This window comes from Notolepis coatsorum (genome assembly GCF_963971535.1).
Source record: "Notolepis coatsorum genome assembly, chromosome: 16".
In the NCBI taxonomy this organism is placed as follows: Eukaryota; Metazoa; Chordata; class Actinopteri; order Aulopiformes; family Paralepididae; genus Notolepis; species Notolepis coatsorum.
The window spans coordinates 18,849,979-18,875,922 of NC_140180.1; the positions used below are offsets into that span (position 1 = coordinate 18,849,979).

Sequence of the window (25,944 nt, forward strand, 5' to 3'; positions counted from 1 at the left end):
GCCAGCACACTATTTTGTAATAAAATGGCTCGATTTCATCAAGAAAATCGTATAAGGAAAGGAGTGATGGGGAGATGATGAACGATGAACGCAGTATGAAATACTGTTACATTTAAATACAATTTGTAGCTGTAATTCATTGGAATATGAGTACCGTCATCTGTGTATGTGTGTGTGTGTCTGTGTGCATGTATGTGATAATAAGGTATCTATGTTCATCGATGGGGCATTTTGTACTTTGATTTGGTTTATCATATATTTTTACCTTCTGACATTTCCAGTCCTAGTATTCTACACTGGCATGTCTCAACAACAATGATGTAATTTCCCCACGGGGATATAAATAAAGTCCTTATCTCATATCTTCTGGCAGGTTCCAGGAGAGAGCCTAGTGCCGCTGTATAAGAAGCTGGTGTTGAAGAACATGTCGTCCCTGGTTCTGTTCATGGATCTGTCGCTGGCTGAGCCCTTCTCGCTGTGTGACGACCCGGGAGACCCTGCGTCAGTGACCACCACCAGGGTACACACTTCTCTACCTCTCTCCGTTTTCATCAGACCTGTGGTCCCAATTGACCATATTTTCACGGCGGCCGTTTTGCTTATTATGTCATGCTAGGGTTGGGATTCCCACAGGAACAGGTTGCAAAGGAGTCCCAACCTAAGTGTGGTCAATTTGCAGTATGAATGAATGATCATTACATTTATATGGCGCTTTTCTAGACAAAAAAAAAGGCGCTCCTCACAATGTAGCCACTGGTAGCACCCAACCTTAGGCTATGCAGGCTCAATGGCTGCCATACACTGGCACCAGGCGCACATCACACTACACAATGGCTGAAAGGCTCAGGAGACGGGGATTGATACCAGCCAATTAAGGGGGAGGGATGATTAGGTGGCCTTGATGTCGGAGAACTGATTGGGAATTTGGCCAGGAAAGCCCCTACTCTTTACGATAGGCGTCCTGGGTTCTTTAACTACCGAATTCAGTCAGGACCTCGGTTTAGCGTCTCATCCGAAGGACGGCACTCGCAGTTGTACGGCGTCCCTATCACCGTAACAGGGGCATTGTTACTGACGAGTCTAGAGGACAGAGTGTCCCCTGCTGAACAACAGCACCACTTTCCGACAACGGCCTTGACCGGGGGCTCGAACCGGTGATCTTCCGGTCATGAGTCCGGAGCTCTACTGATGTAGCCACGCTGTCGGACAGTAAAAGTACAGTGAGAGATGGATATTGCAGTTTGACCCAAGCTACAGTATACATTAAGGCGATCGTTTGTTTATTCAATATCAGTCTTTTTTTTTTTTTTTTTTTTTTAGAAATCGATTCATGTAAATATTGTACCATATCAATTGTGTTTCCATACTGTACCATTATATTGCTTCATTGTAAACGTGTCCCACCAGACCATGGTTCTTCATGTCGGGGTGCAGGCTGCAGTGTGGGTGTGCTTCAACCCGGCATATGCTCAGGACCGGGTATCGCGCATATCAGATGAGGTAACTATTGCTTTCCTTTGATGCTACACTGCTTCTACTGTGTGATTTTTTCCCCGTAGCCTATGTGTGCGAAGACGCTCTCTGATTGGCTAGCCGCGTACAGCGAAGACCCTCTCTGATTGGTTTAGCGCCGAAGGGTCTCTTCCGCCTAACCCTAACCTTAACCCTAACCTTAACCCTAACTCTAAGCATAACCCACTTCGAAAGAGGGCCAAAGCATAACCACTTTGAAGCAGAGAATATATATGTACAAGGCGGAAGAGACCCTTCGGCGCTAAACCAATCAGAGAGGGTCTTCGCTGTACGCGGCTAGCCAATCAGAGAGCGTCTTCGCACACATAGGCTTACGGGAAAAATCACGCGCTTCTACCAGCAGTCTTCTTGCAGTGGCCATTTTGCATTCCTCCTAGTATGTGTGGCTGTAATAATAATAATAAACTTTATTTGTATAGCACCTTTCATACAAGAATTGCAGCTCACAGTAGAATAAGTGCTTCACAGCAGCAAAAAAAAATACAAAATGAGCACACAATTTACAAAATAGTGCAGACATAAAATAAGATAGCAGCAAAATAGACAGTCAAGGTAAGACATTAAATCACATCGTTTTTCATATTAAGATCTAACATCTTAAACAGGACTCTTTGTTTTTACGGTTTGATTATCACTGATACACATCCTTAGTTTTAACTTTAGCTTTTGTGATTTATGATCACAGGGCCTCGAACCCACAATATCCTTTCAGCTTTAGCTTTTGTGATTTTTGATCACAGGGACTTGAACCCACGATGGTCTAGTCATTTTTACTCCAGAAAATTACTCTCTATTATAGCATAACATAAAATCCCTATGTACTGTTTTGACACCAAGAGAAGCCCTGGAGCCCACACCCCTCAGTACGGGATATACTGTACCCCAGATATACTGTACCCCAGCCGTCTGATATACTGTAGCCCAGCCGTCTGATATACTGTAGCCCAGCCGTCTGATATACTGTAGCCCAGCCGTCTGATATACTGTACCCCAGCCGTCTGATATACTGTACCCCAGCCGTCTGATATACTGTAGCCCAGCCGTCTGATATACTGTAGCCCAGCCGTCTGATATACTGTACCCCAGCCGTCTGATATACTGTAGCCCAGCCGTCTGATATACTGTACCCCAGCCGTCTGATATACTGTAGCCCAGCCGTCTGATATACTGTAGCCCAGCCGTCGCCGGCAGGCACGTTACCTCAAGTCTGGGTGTGGTTTAGGTACTCTGAAACTATCACTCTTCTGTCCAGGGGTTTCGACCCATTGTCTGTCTAGGACAAATCTGACAACATAAAAGAGTAAAATAGTTAGTAAAATAGAATAGACAAAGTAAAATAATGCAATAGTGTAGTGCAATAAATAGTTCTCATCTACAGTAAACTCTCAACAATCACAGTCTAGATGCAATGAGTCCAAGCAGAGTGTATTAAAGGTCCCCTCGCTCTCTCTCTCTCGTATCTGCTAGTGCAGGTGGGTGACTGTCACTCAAAGTGCATTGCGAGTATGGGCGGAGCCCAGCCAAAAACAGCTTGGACATTGGAAGGGCAGAAAGTGGTGCTCCACAGAATTGTATTGAAAAAAACCTTACAGATGTGTTCCATAGACTCACAGGAATTGTGTAAAATTGCCCAAAAAGTGAAAAATAAAGCAAGATATGGGACCTTTAAAAGGCTACGGTGAAGAGGTAAGATTTTAGCTTGTTTAAAAAAAAAATGTGCCTCCCTAATGTCCATAGGTAGGGTGTTCCATAGCTTTGTTTAGCCTCCCTAATGTCCAGATGTAGGGTGTTCCATAGCTTTATCTAGCCTCCCCAATGTCCAGAGGTAGGGTGTTCCATAGCTTTATCTAGCCTCCCCAATGTCCAGAGGTAGGGTGTTCCATAGCTTTATCTAGCCTCCCCAATGTCCAGATGTAGGGTGTTCCATAGCTTTATCTAGCCTCCCCAATGTCCAGAGGTAGGGTGTTCCATAGCTTTATCTAGCCTCCCCAATGTCCAGAGGTAGGGTGTTCCATAGCTTTGTTTAGCCTCCCTAATGTCCAGAGGTAGGGTGTTCCATAGCTTTATCTAGCCTCCCCAATGTCCAGAGGTAGGGTGTTCCATAGCTTTATCTAGCCTCCCCAATGTCCAGAGGTAGGGTGTTCCATCTTTAGTGCATCATTCGTGAAGGCTGTGTCCCCAAGTTTATTTTGGCTGTGGTCTGGAACCTTCAATAAACCAGTAGTAGATTATTGTAATATTCTAGGGGGCACATAGCCCGACGACTGAGAGCAAAACCACATCACCCTTTTTTTCTGCATGTTATTTCAATATTCCATCCACATCTCAAGTGTCCAAATAACACATTTCTAAGAATTTGTTATTAGGAGTTATCATCAAACAAACAAACAAACAAACAAACAAACCACTATATCTGCCGCAATTGAGTTGTGAAAATAAACGTTCTTTTACTATTATGTACTATGCTACTATGTACTATGTAAGGGATAATGTATGAGGTCATTGTTGCAAAATAATTGACAGACACGGAGTTTAAAATACAGAGGCGCCTCGCCGAGGTGTTTTAAACGTCAGTGAAGGTCAATTATTTTGCTACAATGACCGAGTATAGGCTATACATTATCCCGCTTATTACATGGCTAACTTACTAACAATATACCTAATTCATTTTACAAGATCAAATGCAGACGCAGTTCTGTTCTGTCGCTCCCGCTGTCATCGCCGGCAGCTTGCACTGATGACTGAATGCAGCTGTGCATATGCTGAGCAGCTGAAACAGTGTGTGTCAGTGGGCTTGATTACTCCAGCTGCGAAAAACAATAATCACCGGTGGTTATCGAAAAATAATTCACCGCTGTCGGGGGCTATTGACCAATCACAATCAAGCATTTCGGCGAATGTTAAAACGCCATGTATTAAGCTACTATAATACCTATACGACTATGCATTCAGAGTGTAGCTCTCAAGCTTGGCACTGCTAGACTAAGCTTAACAATAACACATACCCTTAGCCAGCAGAGGTGTACCCCTCCTGCTGATGTGTTCATGCTTTAGAAAAAAGCCTCAACTAAATGACTACTAGATGTAAATGTGAATGTAAATAAGGGATATTCTTCACTTGGAGATACATTTGTCTTACTAAAAACATATTCACCAGGATCAAAGCCCCAAAATAAGATGCTCAGGAAGTTAGTACAGGGACTACTTAACGTTAGTCTACATACGCCCCTCTTGTCATGCACGCTTACGTTACGCACAGGTCATATCATGAATGTACTGCCAGGTCGGGGGTAAGTCATTAAAGCCATGGGTTCAACGCTATCTCCATCTCTGTGATTCTTGTATTATGTAGTTGTGTAATTGGACAACATACACGACCGGCAGCTACAGGCATGTTTACTACTTTATTTTAGACCCATGTTTTCCTAGATGTTGTTCACTGTGTTTCTTCCCCAGTCCCTGCGGGTGTGCTATAGAGACCACCCTCAGCAGGACGTGGTGTGGCTGCATGGAGAGGTCCACTTCCCCAACCTCCACCTCTCCTCCACCAGCAGCCTGGACTTTGGCTGTGTGCTCAACCACACCGAGGCCCAGAGGGAACTCACCATCACCAACCATTCTCCAGTGCCTGTGTCCTACCGGTGGACCTTCCACTTAGATCCCAATCACACGATCAGGTAGGGTTACCTCTACTGAACACTGTGCCAGTGCTTTTGTTGCAGGGATTTGGGAAGGTAATGAGTGTTTACATCCAATTTATTTATTTATTAGTGCTGTCAATCGATTAAAATATTTAATCTGATTAATCGCATGATTGTCCATAGTTAACTTGCGATTAATCGCAAATTAATCAAACGTTTTTTTTATTTTTTTTATCTACCTTAAACAGATCTTTTTCAAGTTCCAAGTTTTAATACTCTTATCAACATGAGAGTCAACAAATGCTTGCTTTATGCAGCCATTTAACACAAAAGGATGACCCTCATGCATTGCAAATTTGCATCAAATTCAAAACAGAGTAATGCACAAAATAACTTAAACGAAAATAATCATTTACAACAATGAATAAAGTGTGCATGAAATAATAGGGGAAAGAAAACGTTAGGAACTTGTTACATTCACCCACACAAGGGCTGAGTAATCACCCCCCCCCCTCTCTCTCTCTCAGGCCCCGTTTAGACGGAAACGCTAGCAGGTGAATCCGCAAAAATATTTTTTCGGATGTGCCTTTCGTGTATACGGAAACGGCGTTTTTACGGGGTGAAACCGCAAAAAAGTGAGACTACCTTCCAGGGTGGAATTCCTAGAAACGCAAAACCTTTGCGCTCTCGTCTAAACTGTTAAACCGTATAAATCTGTTAAAACGATGACGAAAGGGTTGTCACGGCTCTGGTCGCGCGTACTGCTTACGTCACAGGTAGCAGGTATGCGCCAGTAGCCGAGACGTAAACAAAGCAAGTATGTCTGACTATTATCAACGGAGATCACCTGAAGGCTACATTGGCAGTACTTTTAACCCTTTCACTGCCACACGACAGAAGGTTAACCCTTTACTATCACACAACCGGCTGTCGTGTGGCAGTGAAAGGGTTAAATACACAAGAATCTGTCCCGCGGCGTGAGTGGACCCACTGTCTGTGAGTGACTTTGGTCCAATCACATTCCCCATCCACAGTCTGCGAATCAGAGGCAGAGTAGGGCGGGTCTTCACAGCACGTCATGTGACATATGCGCCAATCGTGTGACAGCGGGGCTCCGTCGTTACAGCCTCGTCTGCACAAAGAATTCCACCCCAAAACGCTCGTCTAAACGTAAAATTAAAAGTGAAACCGCAAGATGACTTTTGCGGTTTCTGTTCACAAAACGCTCGTCTAAACGTAGCCTCACACACACACTCTCCCAGCTCTCTTTCTCTCTTGCCCCTTCCTCATCTCTCTCTCTCTCTCTCACTCACTCACTCACTCACACACACACACTTCAGAAACAAACATAGTATCAATGAGAGCATCAATAATACAAATAATTTAAAAAAGTAAAAAGATATAGATTTAATACTGCGTTAACTTTGACAGTAACTTTGTTACTTGTCATTTCGGACAAGTTATGTTTTTGTAGGTTTTTATTGATTTTTGCTACCGGGCAGTCCGGCAGAGAGAGAAAGAGAGGAGGAATGGGAGATAGACCGGGGAAGACATTTGGCAAAGATCACCGGGTCTGGGAGTCGAACCCGGGTCGGCCGTGTTGCACCGTAGTGCTGTATGCGTTGTGCCACTCGGGCGCCCCTACATTTTTTTTTTTTAAACTTTATTTTTTAGCGTTTATCGCTTTTCTGGTCAAGCATGACCGACAGTTGTAGGGTGAAACGGGAGAGAGAGCAGGGGGAGACATTCGGCAAATGACGGCGAGTCCGGGAATCGAACTCGGAGTCAACCAGATCCGTGACGCAGCACGGAGTCCCGCGACGCAGCGCGGTAACATGGTGTGCTACTGGAGCACCCCACCCCTACATTTTTAACATAAACTATCTAGTAACTCCATAAAGAAACGGCAATTCCCCAGATACAGGAATGATAACATTTGCATTAACAATGCTTTCCCCTGACCCAGGTTTGCTGGGCAGACAGAGGTTGGATTGGACAGAGATGGACAATTGCAAAAGATGGAGTCTATCTTTAAACTAATAGGTCTAATAGAGTCTAATAGGTCAGTGTGTGTGCGTGTGTGTTTATCACAATTTATTTTACCTTTATACAATGTTCAGGTAATTAACATCTACATTTGTATACACGACATGTCCTAATAGATATCACTTCTAGATTTCCATACGTTCACCTATAACATTTTGAGTTTCTGTTTTATATATCCGTTGTGACAGACTCGGGGGGGGGGGGGGGGGGGTTTATGAGTTGTCAGTCACTAGACTGGATTTAACTAAATACACACAGCACACAGTAGATGTAAGTTTAACAGCAGTTTGAATGTTGTTTAAGGGAAAAGGAGGGGTTACTGTGATCGCCAGCCAGTCCGTAATCCTAGAGAATCGTCTTGGTCCATTAGCAGGGTTCGGTCCACAGAGAGCGGTTCTCGTACGGGCCGGGGATGATCCGGGAGAAGAGACGTCAGACAAGCAGGGGTCGATACACACGCGGATTCTCAGCCGATCAGGGGTTATAGCACACAGCAGGGTCCTCCTTCCGAAAGCAGATAAACACAGCATGGGGTACCACAGACAACAATCTTCCTCCTCTTCTTCTCTTCTCTCTTACTCACTTCCTCTCTCGTTCCGTACAGGTTTCGCCTCAGCTACTCCAATGACTCTGTCACTCTGTCTCCATTTTCTATGTGGCTTGATTGTGTGGTGATTGCGCTCACCTGTCTCGGGGCGTGTCTGGCACAGGTGTGCTTCATCTGTGCTGATGCGCTCTGCCTGGAGTCTCTCCGGAACTCCTAATATGGGCATATGCCTCAGTACCTTGGCCGACACATAGCGGCCCTCCATTACCACGCCAGCCGGTCTGCCACAGTATATGTAAGGGATAATGTATGTAATGTATGTATGTAATGTATGTATGTAATGACGAGGTCATTGTCGCAAAATAATTGACCGACACTGCGTTCTAGAACGCAGTGAAGGTCAATTATTTTGCGACAATGACCGAGTATAGCTATACATTATCCCGCTTATTACATGGCTAACTTACTAACAATATACCAAATAAATTTTACACCATCGACAAGACGAGATCAAATGCAGACGCAGTTGTTCTGTGGCTCCTCTGTCATTGCCGGCAGGTGTGGACGTGATTGCACCTGATGTAGTGCAGCTGTGCGAGATAAAGCTGGGAACGAGGTTATAGCTTTCGTGACTGCGATCAAAATGCTTGATTGTGATTGGTCAATAGCGCTCTGTTGCCCCTAACAGCGGTCATTATTGCGCGTTACCCATAGCAGTGGTCAATTATCGAGAAATAATTTACCGCTGCTAGGGGAAACGGAGCGCTATTGACCAATCACAATCAAGCATTTTGGCGAATGTTAAAACGCCATGTAATAAATATATATATTACACACTGTACAAAGTTATATATTCTTCTTGCAGAACGACGGAGGTTCCCAGACTGTGCCTGGAGGATGAGGAGGGAGGCACACATGCACCTGCACACGTATGTACACACACACACACGCACACGCACACGCACACACTCACACTCACACTCACACACACACACGCACACACGTATGTACACACACACACACGCACACGCACACGCACACACTCACACTCACACTCACACACACACACGCACACACGTATGTACACACACACACACGCACGCACGCACGCACGCACGCACGCACGCACGCACGCACGCACGCACGCACACACACACACACACTCGCACATGGACACTCACACACACACTCACACATGGACACTCACACATGGACACACTAATAAACATGCAAATATACTGTGCCTCTCAAACTAATTTCCTTTTCCTACACATGAGCGCACCTGGGTAAACGTGGGATTTGTACTAAATTCACATTTAGTCATTTAGCTGACGCTTTTATCCAAAGCGACTTACAAGTTCTGTACGACAAGTCATCAGGAAGGGCACAACTCTATCAGCTGAGTAACAATGTTCATCAAAGTGTTGCGTGCTACAGTGTAGGTTAGTATATTAGGACAAGTGCATGACAGTAAGGTTAGTTAGGGTTAGCTATGGATCATCAGTCTGTGCTCACTGTGGGCTGCCCCATCTCTACCTGCAGGTGTTTGATATCCTGCCCATCTATGGGCGGCTGTCGCCGGGAACCAGTCAGCTGGTGACCTTCTCCTTCTACGGCCACGCCCACGTCAGCGCCCAGGTGCTGGCACAGTGCCACGTGGAGGAGGGGCCGACCTATGACATCACACTGAGAGGGGAGGCCTCAGAGTTGACCTACAGCCTGGACACCTGTCACATCGACTTCGGACTGCAGGTACTGAATACCAGCCACTGTAGAAGTCATCTATGGTAGGTTACCTGTTAGTTCCCATGCTTTGTGGTAGGTTAGTTCTCATACTTTGCGGTAGGTTAGTTCTCATACTTTGTGGTAGGTTAGTTCTCATACTTTGTGGTAGGTTAGTTCTCATACTTTGTGGTAGGTTAGTTCTCATACTTTGTGGTAGGTTAGTTCTCATACTTTGTGGTAGGTTACCTGATAGTTCTCATACTTTGTGGTAGGTTAGTTCTCATACTTTGTGGTAGGTTACCTGATAGTCCTCATACTTTGTTTCGTGACTTCTCTCTCTCTCTCTCTCTCTCTCTCTCTCTCTCTCTCTCTCTCTCTCTCTCTCTCTCTCTCTCTCTCTCTCTCTCTCTCTCTCTCTCTCTCTCTCAGCCGTTTGACTGTGTTGCGGAGGCGGTGTTGACTCTGAGGAACACTGGCAAGGTGGACTTCAGATTCAGCACCCTGCTGCCCCGGGACAAGGAGGGGGTAGAGGAGCAGCAGGAGATCCAGAGTGATGGAGGGCAGGACAGAGGGCAGGAGGAGGTGGAGCCCAGACCTGGTCAGCCCCTGGTCGTCCCCAACGCCGTGAGTTTCATTTGGTTAATATGTGGGGAAAAGTGTGAAAAATTCACCACCAAGAAATTTGAATAAGTCTAGAGTCAAAGGTCTAAGAAACAGTGAGTAATGAATGTCTAGAAATTGCCGTATGGAATGTTAAAATAATTCAAATGTGTATCATCTCTGAGATCAGCATTTAGTAAACAGTGGAATGGAACCCAACATGGGTCACGGGCAGGGCCGGACTGGGGAAAAAATTCAGGTCGGGAAATATGGTGCGAAATATAACCCCAGTCAGGCCACTTTTTAAACGGGGGGTCCCCCACCAGGAAATCTTTAGTTACAAAGACTTAATTTCCTGCATTCTGGTGCAGGAATTTTAGATATGTTACCCTTTAAATGTGTGTGTGATGGCATCACAAATTATTGTAAAAGAAAATTAAAAACACACAAAAATGTAAATATCTTCAATATCAAATGCAAAGTGGATTTTTATTGGGGGGGATTATTACAGTCTAGCATATGTCAATGATTAGCAACAACACTTTTGATGGATTACATTTTTTTTTGTAATGTCAGATTTAACAACTCTTTTCAGAAAAGTGAGAGTATTTCATTTTGAATATGACATTACAAAAAAACTAAAACTAAAAATGGTTATGATCAGGGCTGAAGTTGAATAAAATATTAATGATTGTTTACATTTACCTTTAGTCATTTAGCTGACGCTTTTATCCAAAGCGACCTACAAGTTCTGTACAACAAGTCATCAGGAAGGGCACAACTCTATCAGCTGAGTAACACTGTTCATCAAAGTGTTGAGTGCTACAGTGTAGGTTAGTATATTAGGACAAGTGCATGACAGACAGTAAGGTTAGATATTCTTTTTATTATTATAATTTTTTTCATTTCAGATCATGTTTAGACTGTGTTACTCTCTGTCACAGTGATCTCCTGGTTGTTCCCCACCTAGGTTATCTAACTATCGCGCCGTCGCAACTAGAAACACTGGCCTGGCCTGCTTCTAAGTTCAGTGGCCTGACTGCGAAAAAATTAATATTCTACTTTATTTAAAAAAAAATATATATATATAATTTCTTTATCTGCACAGGCCAGCCCGCATGTAGCCTTTTTACAACGCTTCCGGGTTCCCGTTTTGCGCTCTGATTGGCCGCTGACCTACGCTAGTACGCCCCCCTCGCTATGAGCGTAGCAGGAGGACGGACGCTGAAATCGAACAGCTGTTACTCCTCTTTGTATACCTTTGTCCTCACAAGTATTCTGAATGAATGAATGAATGAATGAATGAATGAATGAATGAATGAATGAAAACTTTATTTAACAGATTGCAGAATGGGTACAATACAGTACGGCTCAATACATACAATTGTTAAGGGGATGCAGACCTGAGAAAGACGTTTGTCTTGTTTCCATCAGGGTCCCCCATTTTCAATTCATACATGACATTTATGGCATAGGGACATATAGGTATTTAGTACTGATACATTTGTGACATAACGGTATTCAAATATACAGTACTGTTACCCCTAGATCCTGACAGAGTACATATGATGGGGAGGGGACTGTACATTAGGAGGGGGTGGGTGGGTGGGAGGGAAATATACATACGGCGGGGAGGGAATATATACATGCGGTGGTGAGGAGACTGTATTAGGAGGTGGTGGGGGTTTTGGGCATTTACGGTGGCCAGTTTCGAATTGCAGCCTCCCGTAGGTGCTCTTTAAGAGCGGTTTTGAATGTGGGCAGGGATTCACATTCCTTTACAGCTTTGGGTAGGGCGTTCCACATTGTTGTGGCATAATTGCGAAACGTGTTTAGTCCCTTGTTTGAGCCGAATGGGTTTAACATGATTTGTTGAGCTTCCTCTGGTGTAGTGGTTGTGGTATTCACTGACCTTTGGGAAGTATTTTGACATGTACATGGGCACCCCGGTCGTATAGTGTATCTTGTAGACCAGGCCCATTGCAAGTTGCTGTACTCTGTCGTCTACTCTAAGCTATCCTAGGTTGGCAAAGTGGGCAGGGGTGAGGTGGGTTCTGGGGTTCAGGTCAAGTAGTAGTCTGACCAGTTTGTTTTGTGATGTTTGTAATTTTGTTTTAAGCGCCTTTGAGGTGCTTTGGTACCATGAGGTGCACGCATAGTCATAGTACCCTTGAATGAGTGCTCCTGCCAGAGTCTTCAGGGTATTCTTGTTTACCAGAGAGGAGATCCGGTACAAGAATCTAGTTCGTTGGTTGACTTTTTTTATTACATTGGATGCCATTTTGTCACAGGAAAGATTTGCCTCTAGGATGGAACCCAGGTAGGTAATTTCGTCTTTCCTTGTGACAATATTGTCACCCACTGTAACTGAGAATCCGTCGGTCTTGCTGAGTTTGTTATTTGAACCGAAGAGAATGGACTCTGTTTTGCCCATGTGTAATGTGTAATGTTTGTTATCAGCGAGCCATATGCAGATTTTGCCTAGTTCCGTGCTGAGGGTTTTTTCAACCTGCAATTTGTTCTTGTCAGAGACCAGCAGGGCTGAGTCGTCCGCAAACAGGAACAAGTTGCAGTCACAGGCTGACGACATGTAATTTGCATAAATTAGGAAGAGTAGCGGTCCTAGTATGCTTCCTTGTGGAACACCACAGCTCACTGTGAGGGGGGGGGATAGAGTACCGTTTACCTCTACCATCTGTTCTCTCCCCTCCAGGTAGGATTGCATCCAGCTCACTGATAAGCTATCAAAACCAATTGCTTTTAGCTTGTCCATTAGAATGGAGTGATTGACAGTGTCGAAGGCCTTTTGTAGGTCCAGCATGACCTACAGGACCTACAGGACCTACAGGAACTTATGGACACGACAATAGTAATAAGTAATAACATTCTGCAATGTTAAATAACGTGTATCCATTCAACTAGCGGTACTAGGTAGCTAGCCTAGCCGCAATTCTATGGTCGATCCCATTGCCGTTAGCATGTAAGCTAACAACAGCGTCTTATAACTACTACTATTGTCGTGTCCATAAGTTCCCTGGCAGAATACTTGTGAGGACAAAGGTATACAAAGAGGAGAGAACCATTTTGACACGACAATAGTAGTAGTTATAAGGTGTTTGAGCTTGTAACATTGTACATATTGTGTATACAACGTGAGTAGCTAACGTAGCTTAGCTTAGCTTGATAGGTTCGAAACCTAACAATGCCCGATCTAAAATGGTTCTCTCCTCTTTGTATACCTTTGTCCTCACAAGTATTCTGCCAGGGAACTTATGGACACGACAATAGTAATCAGTAATAACATTCTGCAATGTTAAATAACGTTTATCCATTCAACTAGCGGTACTAGGTAGCTAGCCTAGCCGCAATGCTATGGTCGATCCCATTGCCGTTAGCATGTAGGTTAACAACAGCGTCTTATAACTACTACTATTGTCGTGTCCATAAGTACGAGGGCTTTTCTAAATGATATAAAACGGAAATTAACCGATAAAAAACCAATCCGCTTCGACAATGTTGACTGGAAATGGGTCATTGATAATGCGACGGGCAGATTAGACACATAGCCATAATTTAAAACATGGATTAGGCGATATTAACGTTAACATTGAAGTGGTGCTGGGCATTCAAGGGGGTAAAAAGGAAAACACGGCCGGCTCTGAAAGTGTTAAACAAGTCAAGAAGAAACATCACAATAAGTCAAGAACAAAACAAGAACACCATAAAGTCCAAAACATTTAAAATAAATGCAAAATAAAATGCAACACTCCCAGACATATACCCCACGCGAAGGTAAGGAAAAACTCACTAAAACCTAGCAATAGGAAAAAATGCACCACAGGCTATGTGGAGGAGAGAAACCTTAGAAGGGCCATTCAAGGTCAATCAAGAGTTATTTTTTTCCAATGGTCAACTGTTCTGGAATGTACTTGAAAGTACTGCGTTTTACTTTTACCTCGAAAGTGCTTGAGTTTACAAAAGGTCCTTTGCGCTATATATATTATTCCTAAAATTGCTGCACTTTGGTAAAAATTGCATTGATCTGTTGGCAGGGCCGGATTAACGACCGGGCCGTTTGGGCCGCGGCCCGTGGGCCTCTAGTGACGAGGGACCTAAAAAAATAAAAAATACAAATCAACATATTTTTGATTTTTTTAACTTTTTTTAAATGATTTATTTTTGATTTTGGAGATCAATGTCATACTGTGACACTGAAATGAAATATTTCATCAACTAAAATATTTAGTCAACAAAAATATTTCATCAACTAAAATATACAGTACGTCACACCCCGTGCCTCTCCCTGCCGTCTGCAAGTGGCTAATCTTGAGTTTCCAACCCCCCAGTAAGCTAACCATGGATACATCCAAAAAAAGGAAAGACTAACTGTATGCCTGATATGTGGTGCGAAATTTGCGAACAACGAAAAATTTACTTTTTATTTTATAGATTTTCCACGAATAAGGGAAGGACTCAAATAGAGCTGCATAGTTCAGGGTTTTATTTCAAAGTAGGTCTACAGATGCCAGTGTTTTTTCTCCTTTTCTGTGTTTTATTTCAAAGTAGGTCTACACATGGTAGTCTTTTTTTTTTTAAGTTGACTACTTTTTATTTTATAAATGTTCCACAAATAAGGGAAGGACTCAAATAGAGCTGCATAGTTCAGGGTTTTATTTCAAAGTCGGTCTACAGACACCAGTGTTTTGTCTCCCCTTCTGTGTTTTATAAAAAAAATAGGTCTACACAGCCAGTATTTTTTCTCCTCTTCATAAGAGTTTGAGGTTTTCCTTTGTTATAACAGGTAAAAACAGCAATAAAAAGTCAAAACTTTTCTTTTTGTTGCTTTATAATTCCATTAATGGAATAAGTATAAAGTATAATAAATCGCAAATTACTTTGGGTATGCAATTGTCAGGCGTTTTATGCTAAATGTGGGGTATGCTTGGGGATATATAAAACGTTATACACTGTGTTATCTTCATTTAAGGGTAAATAGGTTGTGCGGCTCCCTGAGCATTTTATTTTGTGGGAGGGGGGGAAAGTGGCTCTTTTGATAGTAAAGGTTGCTGACCCCTGGACTAGACGTATAGGGAGGGCTGGAAATCTATAGTGCTCCCTCTATCCTGTGGAGGGCGGCAATACGCCTAGACGCGTAGTCCGCCGGAAATATACAAGAAGAAGAAGACTAGACGTAGAGTCTGCTGGGAATATAATAAATTTTCCCCAACTATACTTTCTCTCTCTCGATGGATAGCTGTTTGTTGACGTGTTAAAAACGCATCAGTAGCAGGATTACTGTCATTTTGATTACTGTAGTTTGCCTGGTATGTAGCCTTGGTTAGTGGCTGCCCCACCAATGTTTTACATATAAAAACGCCACTGTGCGTGTGTGCATGTGTATGTGTGTGTGGGGGCCTCTACAAGAGTCTGGCCCAGAGGCCTCTGAATTCTTAATCTGGCCTTGTCTGTTGGTCTGTGTCGTAGCTAATACAGGATTTAGCTGCTTAAACGTATAATGTATATTCATTAGTGCTGTCAGGCGATTAAAAAAATTAATCTAATTAATTACAGGATTTGTAATTAATTAATCTAATTAATCGCATTTTAATCGCATTCCCATTTTATGCCTCATATTCTATATTCTATAATCATATTTCAAATTGCATGTGTCCGGATGGCAGAATTAAGTACTGTATCTACAAAACCTTCTGTTTAATCATCTTCCATCTATTAATTTGCTTAGATTTTTCAGGTCTGGTCAATTTGAGCATGGTGTTATTCACAGTCAAAGATAAAAAAAAAAATTGATATTCTCATTTGGTTCATTACAATTTACTCAAAATAAAATGTTCATTCAATCAATCACCGCGCAGATTGATTGATTGAATGAAAATGTTATTAACAGATTGCAGAATGGGTACAATACAGTACGGCTCAATACACACAATTGTTAAGGGAATGCAGACCAGAGAAAGACTTTCGTCTTGTTTACATCAGCGTCCCCCATTTTCAATTCATAATGAATTGTAAGTAAGGGTGCAACTTGCACCGTGCAATCCATTCTTTTTGGATCTAGCCCACAGTATTTCTGACACTGGGAATACATTCCCTGAGATTCATAGATGTCCCTAGAATCAGATACCAAGAACATGCAAATGTACCATATTAAAAAAAAATCTGTAAATGTGTATTCTACATGCTTATGGAATGAATGAGATACAAAAAAAATATAATAAAAAAAAAAAAAAAAAAAAAAATTGTAATTAATTTTGAGTTAATTTTCATAACGCGATTATTTGCTGTGTAATTAATTAATCTAATTAACGCGATAAACTGACAGCCCTAATATTCATTGATTCACTCGTATACCAACATGTATTTGATTTGAACAATTTAGCTTTTCGCATCAACTATTGATATGCGATAAAAATGTGATTAATTTAGATTAATTAACTATAAAGTCATAATAATAAAGTCTAGAATTAATTCGATTAAAATGTTTAATCGAGTCCCACCACTAGTCTCGATCGTCTCATTGTGTGTGTGTGTGTGTGTGTGTGTGTGTGTGTGTGTGTGTGTGTGTGTGTGTGTGTGTGTGTGTGTGTGTGTGTGTGTGTGTGTGTGTGTGTGTGTGTGTGTGTGTGTGTGTGTGTGTGTGTGTGTGTGTGTGTGTGTGTGTGTGTGTGTGTGTGTGTGTGTTAGGGCTTTATTGAGGCTGGTGCGGAGCAGCTTGTGTGTGTGTTGTACCTGCCTGGTGTCCCTGGGGTGTTTAAGAGGAGCTTCCAGCTGCAGATGTCTTTCCTACCAGCCCAGGACATCACTCTGACCGGGGAGGGGGTCTTCCCTAGCATCTGCCTGGACCTGCCACAACCCCTGCGTAAGGAGCCAACACACACACACACACACACACACACACACACACACACACACACACACACACACACACACACACACACACACACACACACACACACACACACACACACATCAGCAAACCTTTATTTAACCAGACATTAAAAAAAAACATCGAGACTGAGGTCTCTTTTTCAAGGATGATCTGGCCAAGAAGGCAAGCACGAATTATGACAATACATACATATCAAAAACACAATACACATACAGTAGACTACCATACAACCGATATTTTTTTTTAATGAAAAGTCTAATTCAGCTTAATAAAATACAAGCACAATAATCAACCGAAACGACCCACATTTTAAATTCAACGTCAAAGCAGGAGCAGCGGGTGGCAAGGATTTCAGATTTTCTTGTTTAAAACAATACAAGGAGATCGAAGAGGGCCAATTCGAGACGTGTCTGGAGGTCATTCCAGGACCAAGAACTAAAATAGGCTTCTTCTACTTGCCTCAGTCCACACGGGTGGTACTTTAAAGCGCATCCAGGTGCTGGATCTGAGATTGAGGGAGTTTTTAATTAATTCAAGCATGGAACCGATGTACCATGGAAGTTTACCAAGAACAGCCTTATATATGAAAACATACCAGTGCTGCAACCTGCGTGTAGCCAGTGAAGTCCAAACAATTACCGTACTTTTCGCACTATAAGCCGCACCGGACTATAAGCCGCAGCAGCTAAATTGAATGATGTGTACATATATAAGCCGCACTGGACTATAAGCCGCATGTGTTTTAATGTTTAATTACCATATGTAAGGAGTGGAGCCTGCGGCTTAATTTGACTCAACACAGGAAACCTCACCCGGCCCGGACACGGAAAGGATTGACAGATTGATGGCTCTTTCTCGATTCTGTGAGTGGTGGTGCATGGCCGTTCTTATATTGAGCTTTAAGTTCCCACCTCTACAGAGAATGACTCCCACCTCTACAGAGAATGACTCCCACCTCTACAGAGAATGACTCCCACCTCTACAGAGAATGACTCCCATTGGGACACAATACTGTCGGACAAATAACAAGAATTAACTCATTTACAAGTTGTATTAAGTAAATAAAGGAACAGATAAATAACATTTCAATGCAGTAAAAAAAGCAATATTTAGATTTTCGGGTTTTGTCCACATATAAGCCGCACCGTTATATAAGCCGCAGGGTCGTAAAATGGGGGGAAAAGCCGCGGCTTATAGTCCGAAAAGTACGGTAGTGAGTAAAGTGTACAGTGATGCGTCCTCCTATAAGGTGAGCTGGAGATAAATCTCAGAGCGGCATAGTAAAGCGGATAGAGTTTGGCTAAGGCATTAGGATAAGCAAATCTATGTCGCCATAATCTAGTTGTGACAAGAAAAGGGCCATAACCACCTGTTTAAAAGTATGATTTAACCCCCGAAAAAAGCTCCTGTGAATTACATTTTTTTTTTATTAAAGCATCAATATGATGTTTAAAATCTACGTTCTTGTCCAGCCAGATGCCAAGGTATTTGTAAGTTTCAATAACCTCAATAGAATAACCATCAAGGGTGAAAATAGAGGGGGGAGAGGCAGTTGACCTAGTTGGAGCAAATACCATTGCCTTTGTTTAGCTACCATTCAATAGCAGTCTGTCTGCTTTCTGGGCACCGACATCTTGATTAGAACGTGACTTTGAGTGAAAGTACAGAATTCAAGATGTCAGCCTCCAGAAAGTAGTCAGTCTCTCCGTTGAAGTTTTGACAAGTTGGATCATTTCAACAACTTCATGCTTGACAAATAAATGGCCCCAATGTTTTGTTAAGTCAATATAAAATGCTTCTGAGTAAGTAAAATAAAAAGGACACAACATACCGTGACCTGGGAGATCAACAGTTCTTTTCACTCCATGTTAATCTGCCTGGCTGTGATAACTAGTAGCTTAGCCGTAGCATAGAGTTACAGGTGTACAGGTGTGCTGTAGAGCGGTGTGTTGGCATCTTTCTGAGTGCTGTTCTGGTTTGACGTGGTGATTCCCTTACAGAGGAGTACAGTGAGGTGTTGCAGCAGGCCAAGGCTGTGGTGGAGGCAGACAGAGTCAGAGAGGAGGCCCTGAGCACAGCCACCACCGCAGGTCGCAGGGAGGAGGAGGAGACGGAGGCGGCCTACATCACCACTGTTAGTAACACAGTTCTTTCATGGAATGTTTGGAAAGCTCATCATTCCACCATGTTGGAGGAGACAAGGCTTGCTATGTGCTCACAGTTACAGAATCAAAGAGGAATTAGTCAACAAAAAAGTTATGAATTTATTGTCTTATAAGTTATTACTGGATCTAGTAAACAAGTTGTAGTGGAACAGTAATATCATGATTTCCCCACATTTTAGCAAATTATTTTAATGTCACTTATTGATACTTGTAAACACTGCAATAGGAAATAAAGGTGGGTCCTATAGAGTGATAAGGTATTCTAGTATGTCTGTTTCATCTCTCTCTCTCTCTCTCTCTCTCTCTCTCTCTCTCTCTCTCTCTCTCTCTCTCTCTCTCTCTCTCTCTCTCTCTCTCTCTCTCTCTCTCTCTCTCTCTCTCTCTCTCTCTCTCTCTCTCTCTCTCTCTCTCTCTCTCTCTCTCTCTCTCTCTCTCTCTCTCTCTCTCTCTCTCTCTCTCTCTCTCTCTCTCTCTGTAGTACGATGGTTTGGTTCAGCTGGAGGTAGAAAGACTGCTGGTGAAAGCGAATGCTGTTTCCATGACTAACAGTCTTCTGCTGGAGCTCCAGGGAAAGCCTTCCTCCAGCAGGTGGCGCAAGCTCAGCAGGTTGACTAACACGCACGCACGCACGCACGCACGCACAGGCCATCATGATGCTCAATGTAACCCATCATCATTCTACACTCACTGCACACACATCCACACTCACTTTAAACAAACACTCACTTTAGACACTTTAACACACTTTATATTTATCTATTATTAAAGAGATTTGCACTACATTCATACCTCATTTGCACCCTACCCTACGTTTTGTACCTCATCTCATTTCTGCATTGTACCTCACTGTTACTAATTTTACTCTGTATTGTATATTGTATATTGACTGAACATTCCCTTACTTACTTTTTACTTACTTCTTAACACAATCTGCACCAAGAACGAGTTAACTCGTTATTGCCCACCATGCGTTCAGTTAACTCGTTTTTGGGATCGTTATTTCTTTTATTCGCTATATCTATTCATAATTCATGGCTGCAGCCTCTGCAGACCCTTCAGACCCTGTCTGAGCTGCCAGACGGTCAACACCGCCCTCTACTGCCTTGCGGAGCTATTGCACTCCAGTGGAAATAGTCTGGTGTATTTTCTGAGCCGATCTGAGCCGTGGGGGCGGGGTTTAAATACTCCGGCGAGCCAGGCCTTTACAACGCGCCACTCTACGAGGGCCATTTCATGTATGCACGAGGAAATATAATAATGATAATCTAGCGTTGATTTCAGGATGATTAGATAATCAGCCGAAAAATTACAACGTGATGACTGGATTACACTAAAATGCCTTTTTCTCGTCTTTTCCTGGAATTACTCAGAATCACCCAAACCATACTCGTATTCAAAACGGTATAAAACGGAAATGTACGGATGAAAAAAACAGAATGTTTTTTGCATGTTGACCAGAAGCAACTCACTGACAGTCGACGGCGTTATTAAATCCATAGCTATAATATAAAATATAGTTTTAGGACTCGCAAGTTTGCCATTCTAAAACTATATCCATTGAATAAAGACCTGGGCCCTCATTTATCAATAATGCGTAGAAAGTGTTCTATTTTTGTTCCTACGCAAGGAATTTAGATTGTCTCTACGCCCAGAAAAATCGGGATTTATCAACCGTGCGTGCACAGGTCATACGCACACTCCATGTTGATAAATACCATTTGTTCTTACCGTCTATGCTCGTGCATGATTATCCATATAATGGTAATGAAACACCCCCATGGGATGTGAAATAATGGACTAAGCCGAGCGAACTATGAGAAACTTCACTGAGAGCGCGATTGATCACGGAGGTGTAACCAACAAATTGAACGTATACAGCATTTCCCGTTGTGATTGTGAACAATCTTATTTGGAAACATGACACACAGAATAATAGTATTTTGTGTTTTTTTTCCCGTCCCCAATTTCGTATTGTCCAATTCTACCCTCCCCTGTCTCGAACGCTGTTAGGCCATGCCTCCCACAAGCCGGCTGCAATGTGGACGAAGCCTTGCATCACGTGTCCCCTCCGGTACTCGAGGAGGCAGCCGTCGCATCTTTTCACCTGCACAGCGCGATCTCTCAGCGGCGAGGGTCTGCGTGGGAGGGACACGCCGCCCTCGTCGCTTCCTGATTCTACTGCGCAGGTGCACCAACCGACCTGTAGGAGTCGCTGTCCACAACGTCCGATCCCCACCCACCAGCTTCCCACCCCCTAATACTGCCAATTGTATTATTGTATTAGTATGAACGACCAGCCAAGCTGGTAGCAACGCCGAGAGCTGGGCTCGAACCCAGCGTCTCCTGCGTTGGTGGCGAGCGCCTTGCCCACTGCGCCACCTAGCCGCCCTAGTATTTAGCGTTTTATTTTAAACAATATTTAATCGTATGATTATAGATATTTTTAGAGAATAAATAAATCCAATGAAGTTGTCAATTTCAACGCATAAACTATATCTTAAATTATTGCTATGTGTATAATATGGCCGTCGCTTATCAATTACTTGTTTGCAGTCAACATTGTCGAAACGGATTGTTTTCGGTTCATTTCCGTTTTATACCATTTTGAAAAACTCATTTTTTGAAAGTTTCAGGAAAAATTTAAGATTCTGTGATAATTGCCCTTTACTGGAATATACTGGAATACACAAAAAACGTTGACATTTTTCGGCCTATTTATGAATAGTTTTCAAATAAACGCTAGATTATCGATAGTATGTGTACTTATGCACGCTATAGAAGCGGGCTGAAAAATCTATTATCCATTTCCTGATCAGCACACACACACACACACATAGGGCCCACGTTGATATCTCTGTGAAAAAAGCTCTGATTATCCTAAGACTGGTCAAATAGATTCCTTACCTCAGATCAGATGTTCTCCAAAAAGATTATTCCAATTCCTGATCGCCATTCCAAATATCAATCTTGTTTATTGATCCAACACTGGGTGGTCGAAACACAGATTCCACGCTGTTCTGATGGTCCACAATGAATCCGATCGGCTCGAGTATGCCTGAGAAGTAAAATGTGGAAGCAGGATCTTTTCCCCCCCATGCGTTTCATTCAATTCAATCCAAAGGGGTGCAGTACCACAGGGAGAGACGATAGGGGGCGGTATTTTCCCAATGGAGCTCAGAGAGAGTTTGCAGTGGTAATGTGAGGCTAGATTGATGAAAAATGAATGGAAATCGCTAATAAAAAAAGAAACGAGATCTCTCGTCGCTGGCACTCAAAGTGTTAAGCACTGTATGACTAATGACTGAAATGAAATCAATTTCAGCAGGCCAACTTTGCGCTCTACAATGCCTATTGTGCGCTTGTGAGTCCGTGGTTTTGGTCAGAGTCATTATGGCTTCAGTGGATAACCCTGATCTGCATTTAAGTGATGTTTTAATTACAGATACCCCAGTAATAACATTACAATTGAATTAAATACAATTAGGCCTGAATGAGTCGTGTTCCTCCCAGCCACCGGCAACGACATTATCAGCCAAAATGCGCATCGCAGATTATCTGTACATTGAACGAGTGGAATCCCGTTCACATAACTGGATTTGTTTATTGATGGAGCTTTGAAAGCTACATGGGTACAGTCTATTGCTCCGATGATGTTGGGTAACCTGGTGTAAAATCCTCTCTTGGCCTCCTGTTATTGATATATGGATTTTGTATGTAGTTGGGGATTGGGGAAATTACGACATCCAACACTGCGTTTTGCTACACGCTCCGATTTGGATCCCAAAATGCGGTACAAATCAAGGAGAATGTGTCTCGGGTAGCGGACTCTACTTAATATTATGATGTTTTCTCTCTGCAAATAGACTGCCCTATATCTCTGAAAACATCTGAGCGCACACCGCGAGAAGTATTCCTATAATAACGCTATGAACCAGGCTGAATTAATTCGGAAATACCTATTCCAAATGCTATTTATAGGGTTTGACAATAATTACACTAATGTCGCTATTTTACAATTAACTAGAATGAATTACGGGTTGAAACTGATGAAAGCATATTCCGTCCGTCTGCAGTCTTCATATTCTACCGCTGGGTGCAATGTAGGGGAGAACGGGGGACGTTGTCACACTTTTTACTCTAGTGTGAATTGCTCATCATCAAAACATCTTTCAATAGTCATTCCTACATTCAATTGAAGCTTAAGATGTTGGCTTGAAATGTGTATCCCTCTCATTTTCCAACGTATTGTAACAAAGAGTTAATCACCTATCGAAGACACTCTGACACATTGTGACAACCAACCCCATCATGGGGATGGTTGTCACAGACTATGGGGTTGGTTGTCACACCATGTGTCAGAGTGTCTTTGATAGGTGATTAACTCTTTGTTACAATACGTTGGAAAATGAGAGGGATACACATTTCAAGCCAACATCTTAAGCTTCAATTTAATGTAGGAATGACTATTGAAAGATGTTTTGATGATGAGCAATTCACGCTAGAGTAAAAAGTGTGACAAAAAAATCTTAAAAAGAAGACAAGAAGGCAGAACTAAATTTGAAAGTTTAATTGCATTAACAAGTTGACAAAAATACATAACTTAATGCATCTTAACATGAACATGAACAGGAAACACATCTTTAGGCCATCCTATATAACAAAATAAGAACACAATAAATCGGCCTAACAATAATAGCCTACACAACATGTGACAACCAACCCCAAATAAAATGTGACGACCAACCCCAACTGGAATGTCTTGATAGCATCAAGGCTAACAGCCATCTAACAACTAGTTAGCTAGCTAACAACAATCTAAACTATAGCTATCCCTTCACACTTTTTAAGGGTAATAATTGTTTCATTATAAACCAATTGTGTAAAAGCCTAGAAGAAAAATACTGAGGAGCGGAATATTTACAAATGGACATGAAAAACACAAAAGGTCCTCTCACCTCAAATTCAGCTGTTTCACTCCAAAGATGACAATGTAGGTGAACTCTGACCCAAATTCTGGACATTTAAATACCAAAGTATGGGAGACAGGACCCTCTGGTAGTGAAATATAGTGAATGTGACAACCTACCCCCTACGCACGGTCTGATCTGTGCGTAGATATACGCACAATCTCAAGCACACGTTCAAATTGATAAATCCCACACTTTACGCACATATCTGTCCATACGCACCATTGATAAATGAGGGCCCTGGTGCTGAAGGGATCAGCGCCCCCTGCTGCTGGCGGTCAATGTGTTAATGACTTTTTTTTTTTACTTACTTTTTTTTTTACTGTATGTACAGTAGCACACTCTCAGGGGCTCATACAGAAACAGCATTTTAGTAACAAATATTCAGTATTTTGTATTCTGTATTATTTGACAAATAATAAACAAACTTGAACACACACACACACACACACACACACACACACACACACACACACACACACACACACACACACACACACACACAGGTAGACCATTATATTGTTTAGACATTTTCAAACTTCAAAACGTTCAACTTATTAAAGAACAAACATTCTAAATGGCCCAGTGCAGTGTATACAGTAAGCCTGGACCCAAGCTGTTTGGTGACATCCTTTCTTGTATCTTCTTGCCACCCCTCCTGCACCCTTCCTCCAGGTGTCTGCTACCAGAGTATGTCCTAGACTTTGGCTACGTCAGCCACGGCGAGGTCCCCACCCACACCGCCAAGATCACCAACATAAAAGCTATGGATGTGTCCTTCCGTGCCGACCGCACACCTCTAGCCGGCACAGGTACACATGTGAAATGATGAAAGACATTAGCCCTTTCACTGCCACACTACAGAAGGTTAACCTTTTACTATCACACTACCGACGGTAACCGCAGTGAAAGGGTTAAGACTAGGGATGTTCGATGTTGGCTTTTTTTACCGATACCCGATATACAGATATTGTCCAACTCTTAATTTCCGATACCGATATCAACCGATACCGATATATGCAGGGTCCCCCCCCACACAACATTATGCACACTTTTCACAATAAATTAAATAAGAATGTGCTCCTACTTGCTTGCCTGGGTAAATAAAGATTAAATAAATGTAAACAAATATATATATTATATATATATATAATTAAAAAAAAACTATACCATCATTTCTGCGTCTTCCCCCAGGTTTCAGTTGTGAGTTGGACAAAGTGCTGAAACTGCCATACCGTGAGACCCAGAACTTCACGGTCAAATTTGACCCCCAAGGAGCCAATCTGAAGATGGGCGACGTCAGCGTTGTCATGCCCATACAGGTCCACACACATGCACACAAGCCCTGCTGTATAACATGTATATTTAGAAGGCTCATGGTTATTAGCTATATTTTTTTAAGGGAGATGGATCATGTCTATCATTCAGGCTTCTTATCCTCTTGATTTGCGCTAAGTAGTTTAGGGGAAGAAATCTGAGGCTCCGAGAAGTAGAAATCTGATTGTACATTTTCATAACTGAATAAATCTCATAACAAATTTCATAATCTGAATAATGTTAACGGTCCTGAGAGGAGAACTGGGTCCCAGGAACACTGTTTGAAGCAGGAGGTTACACTGGCTAGACCCACACTTTAGTTTAACAAACATATTTACTGTTTGAAGAAGTATCTTCTCGGCTTAAGTTACATTTAGCTTCAAAATGATTTTGTTTTCATTCATGATGACAAATTATTCTAAGAATTGCATGTATTGTAAATATGTTTTGTAACCTCTCTCACTAATGCTATCGGATGAAAAGCTCTTATCTACAG

General features: G+C 42.4%; 1 protein-coding gene across 1 annotated transcript in view; it reads left to right on the plus strand.

Moving 5' to 3' along the window:
• Positions 1-25,944, plus strand: part of hydin (HYDIN axonemal central pair apparatus protein) — a gene marked incomplete at both ends in the record, with an annotated part of 297,572 nt that overhangs the window by 66,913 nt on the left and 204,715 nt on the right. The window contains 11 exon segments of the mRNA XM_084331981.1: positions 374-520; positions 1,408-1,500; positions 4,990-5,210; positions 7,825-7,930; positions 9,310-9,519; positions 9,922-10,116; positions 16,795-16,969; positions 19,000-19,133; positions 19,643-19,770; positions 24,807-24,943; positions 25,326-25,453. Of these exon segments, the coding sequence (XP_084188107.1) occupies positions 374-520; positions 1,408-1,500; positions 4,990-5,210; positions 7,825-7,930; positions 9,310-9,519; positions 9,922-10,116; positions 16,795-16,969; positions 19,000-19,133; positions 19,643-19,770; positions 24,807-24,943; positions 25,326-25,453 (1,674 nt within the window).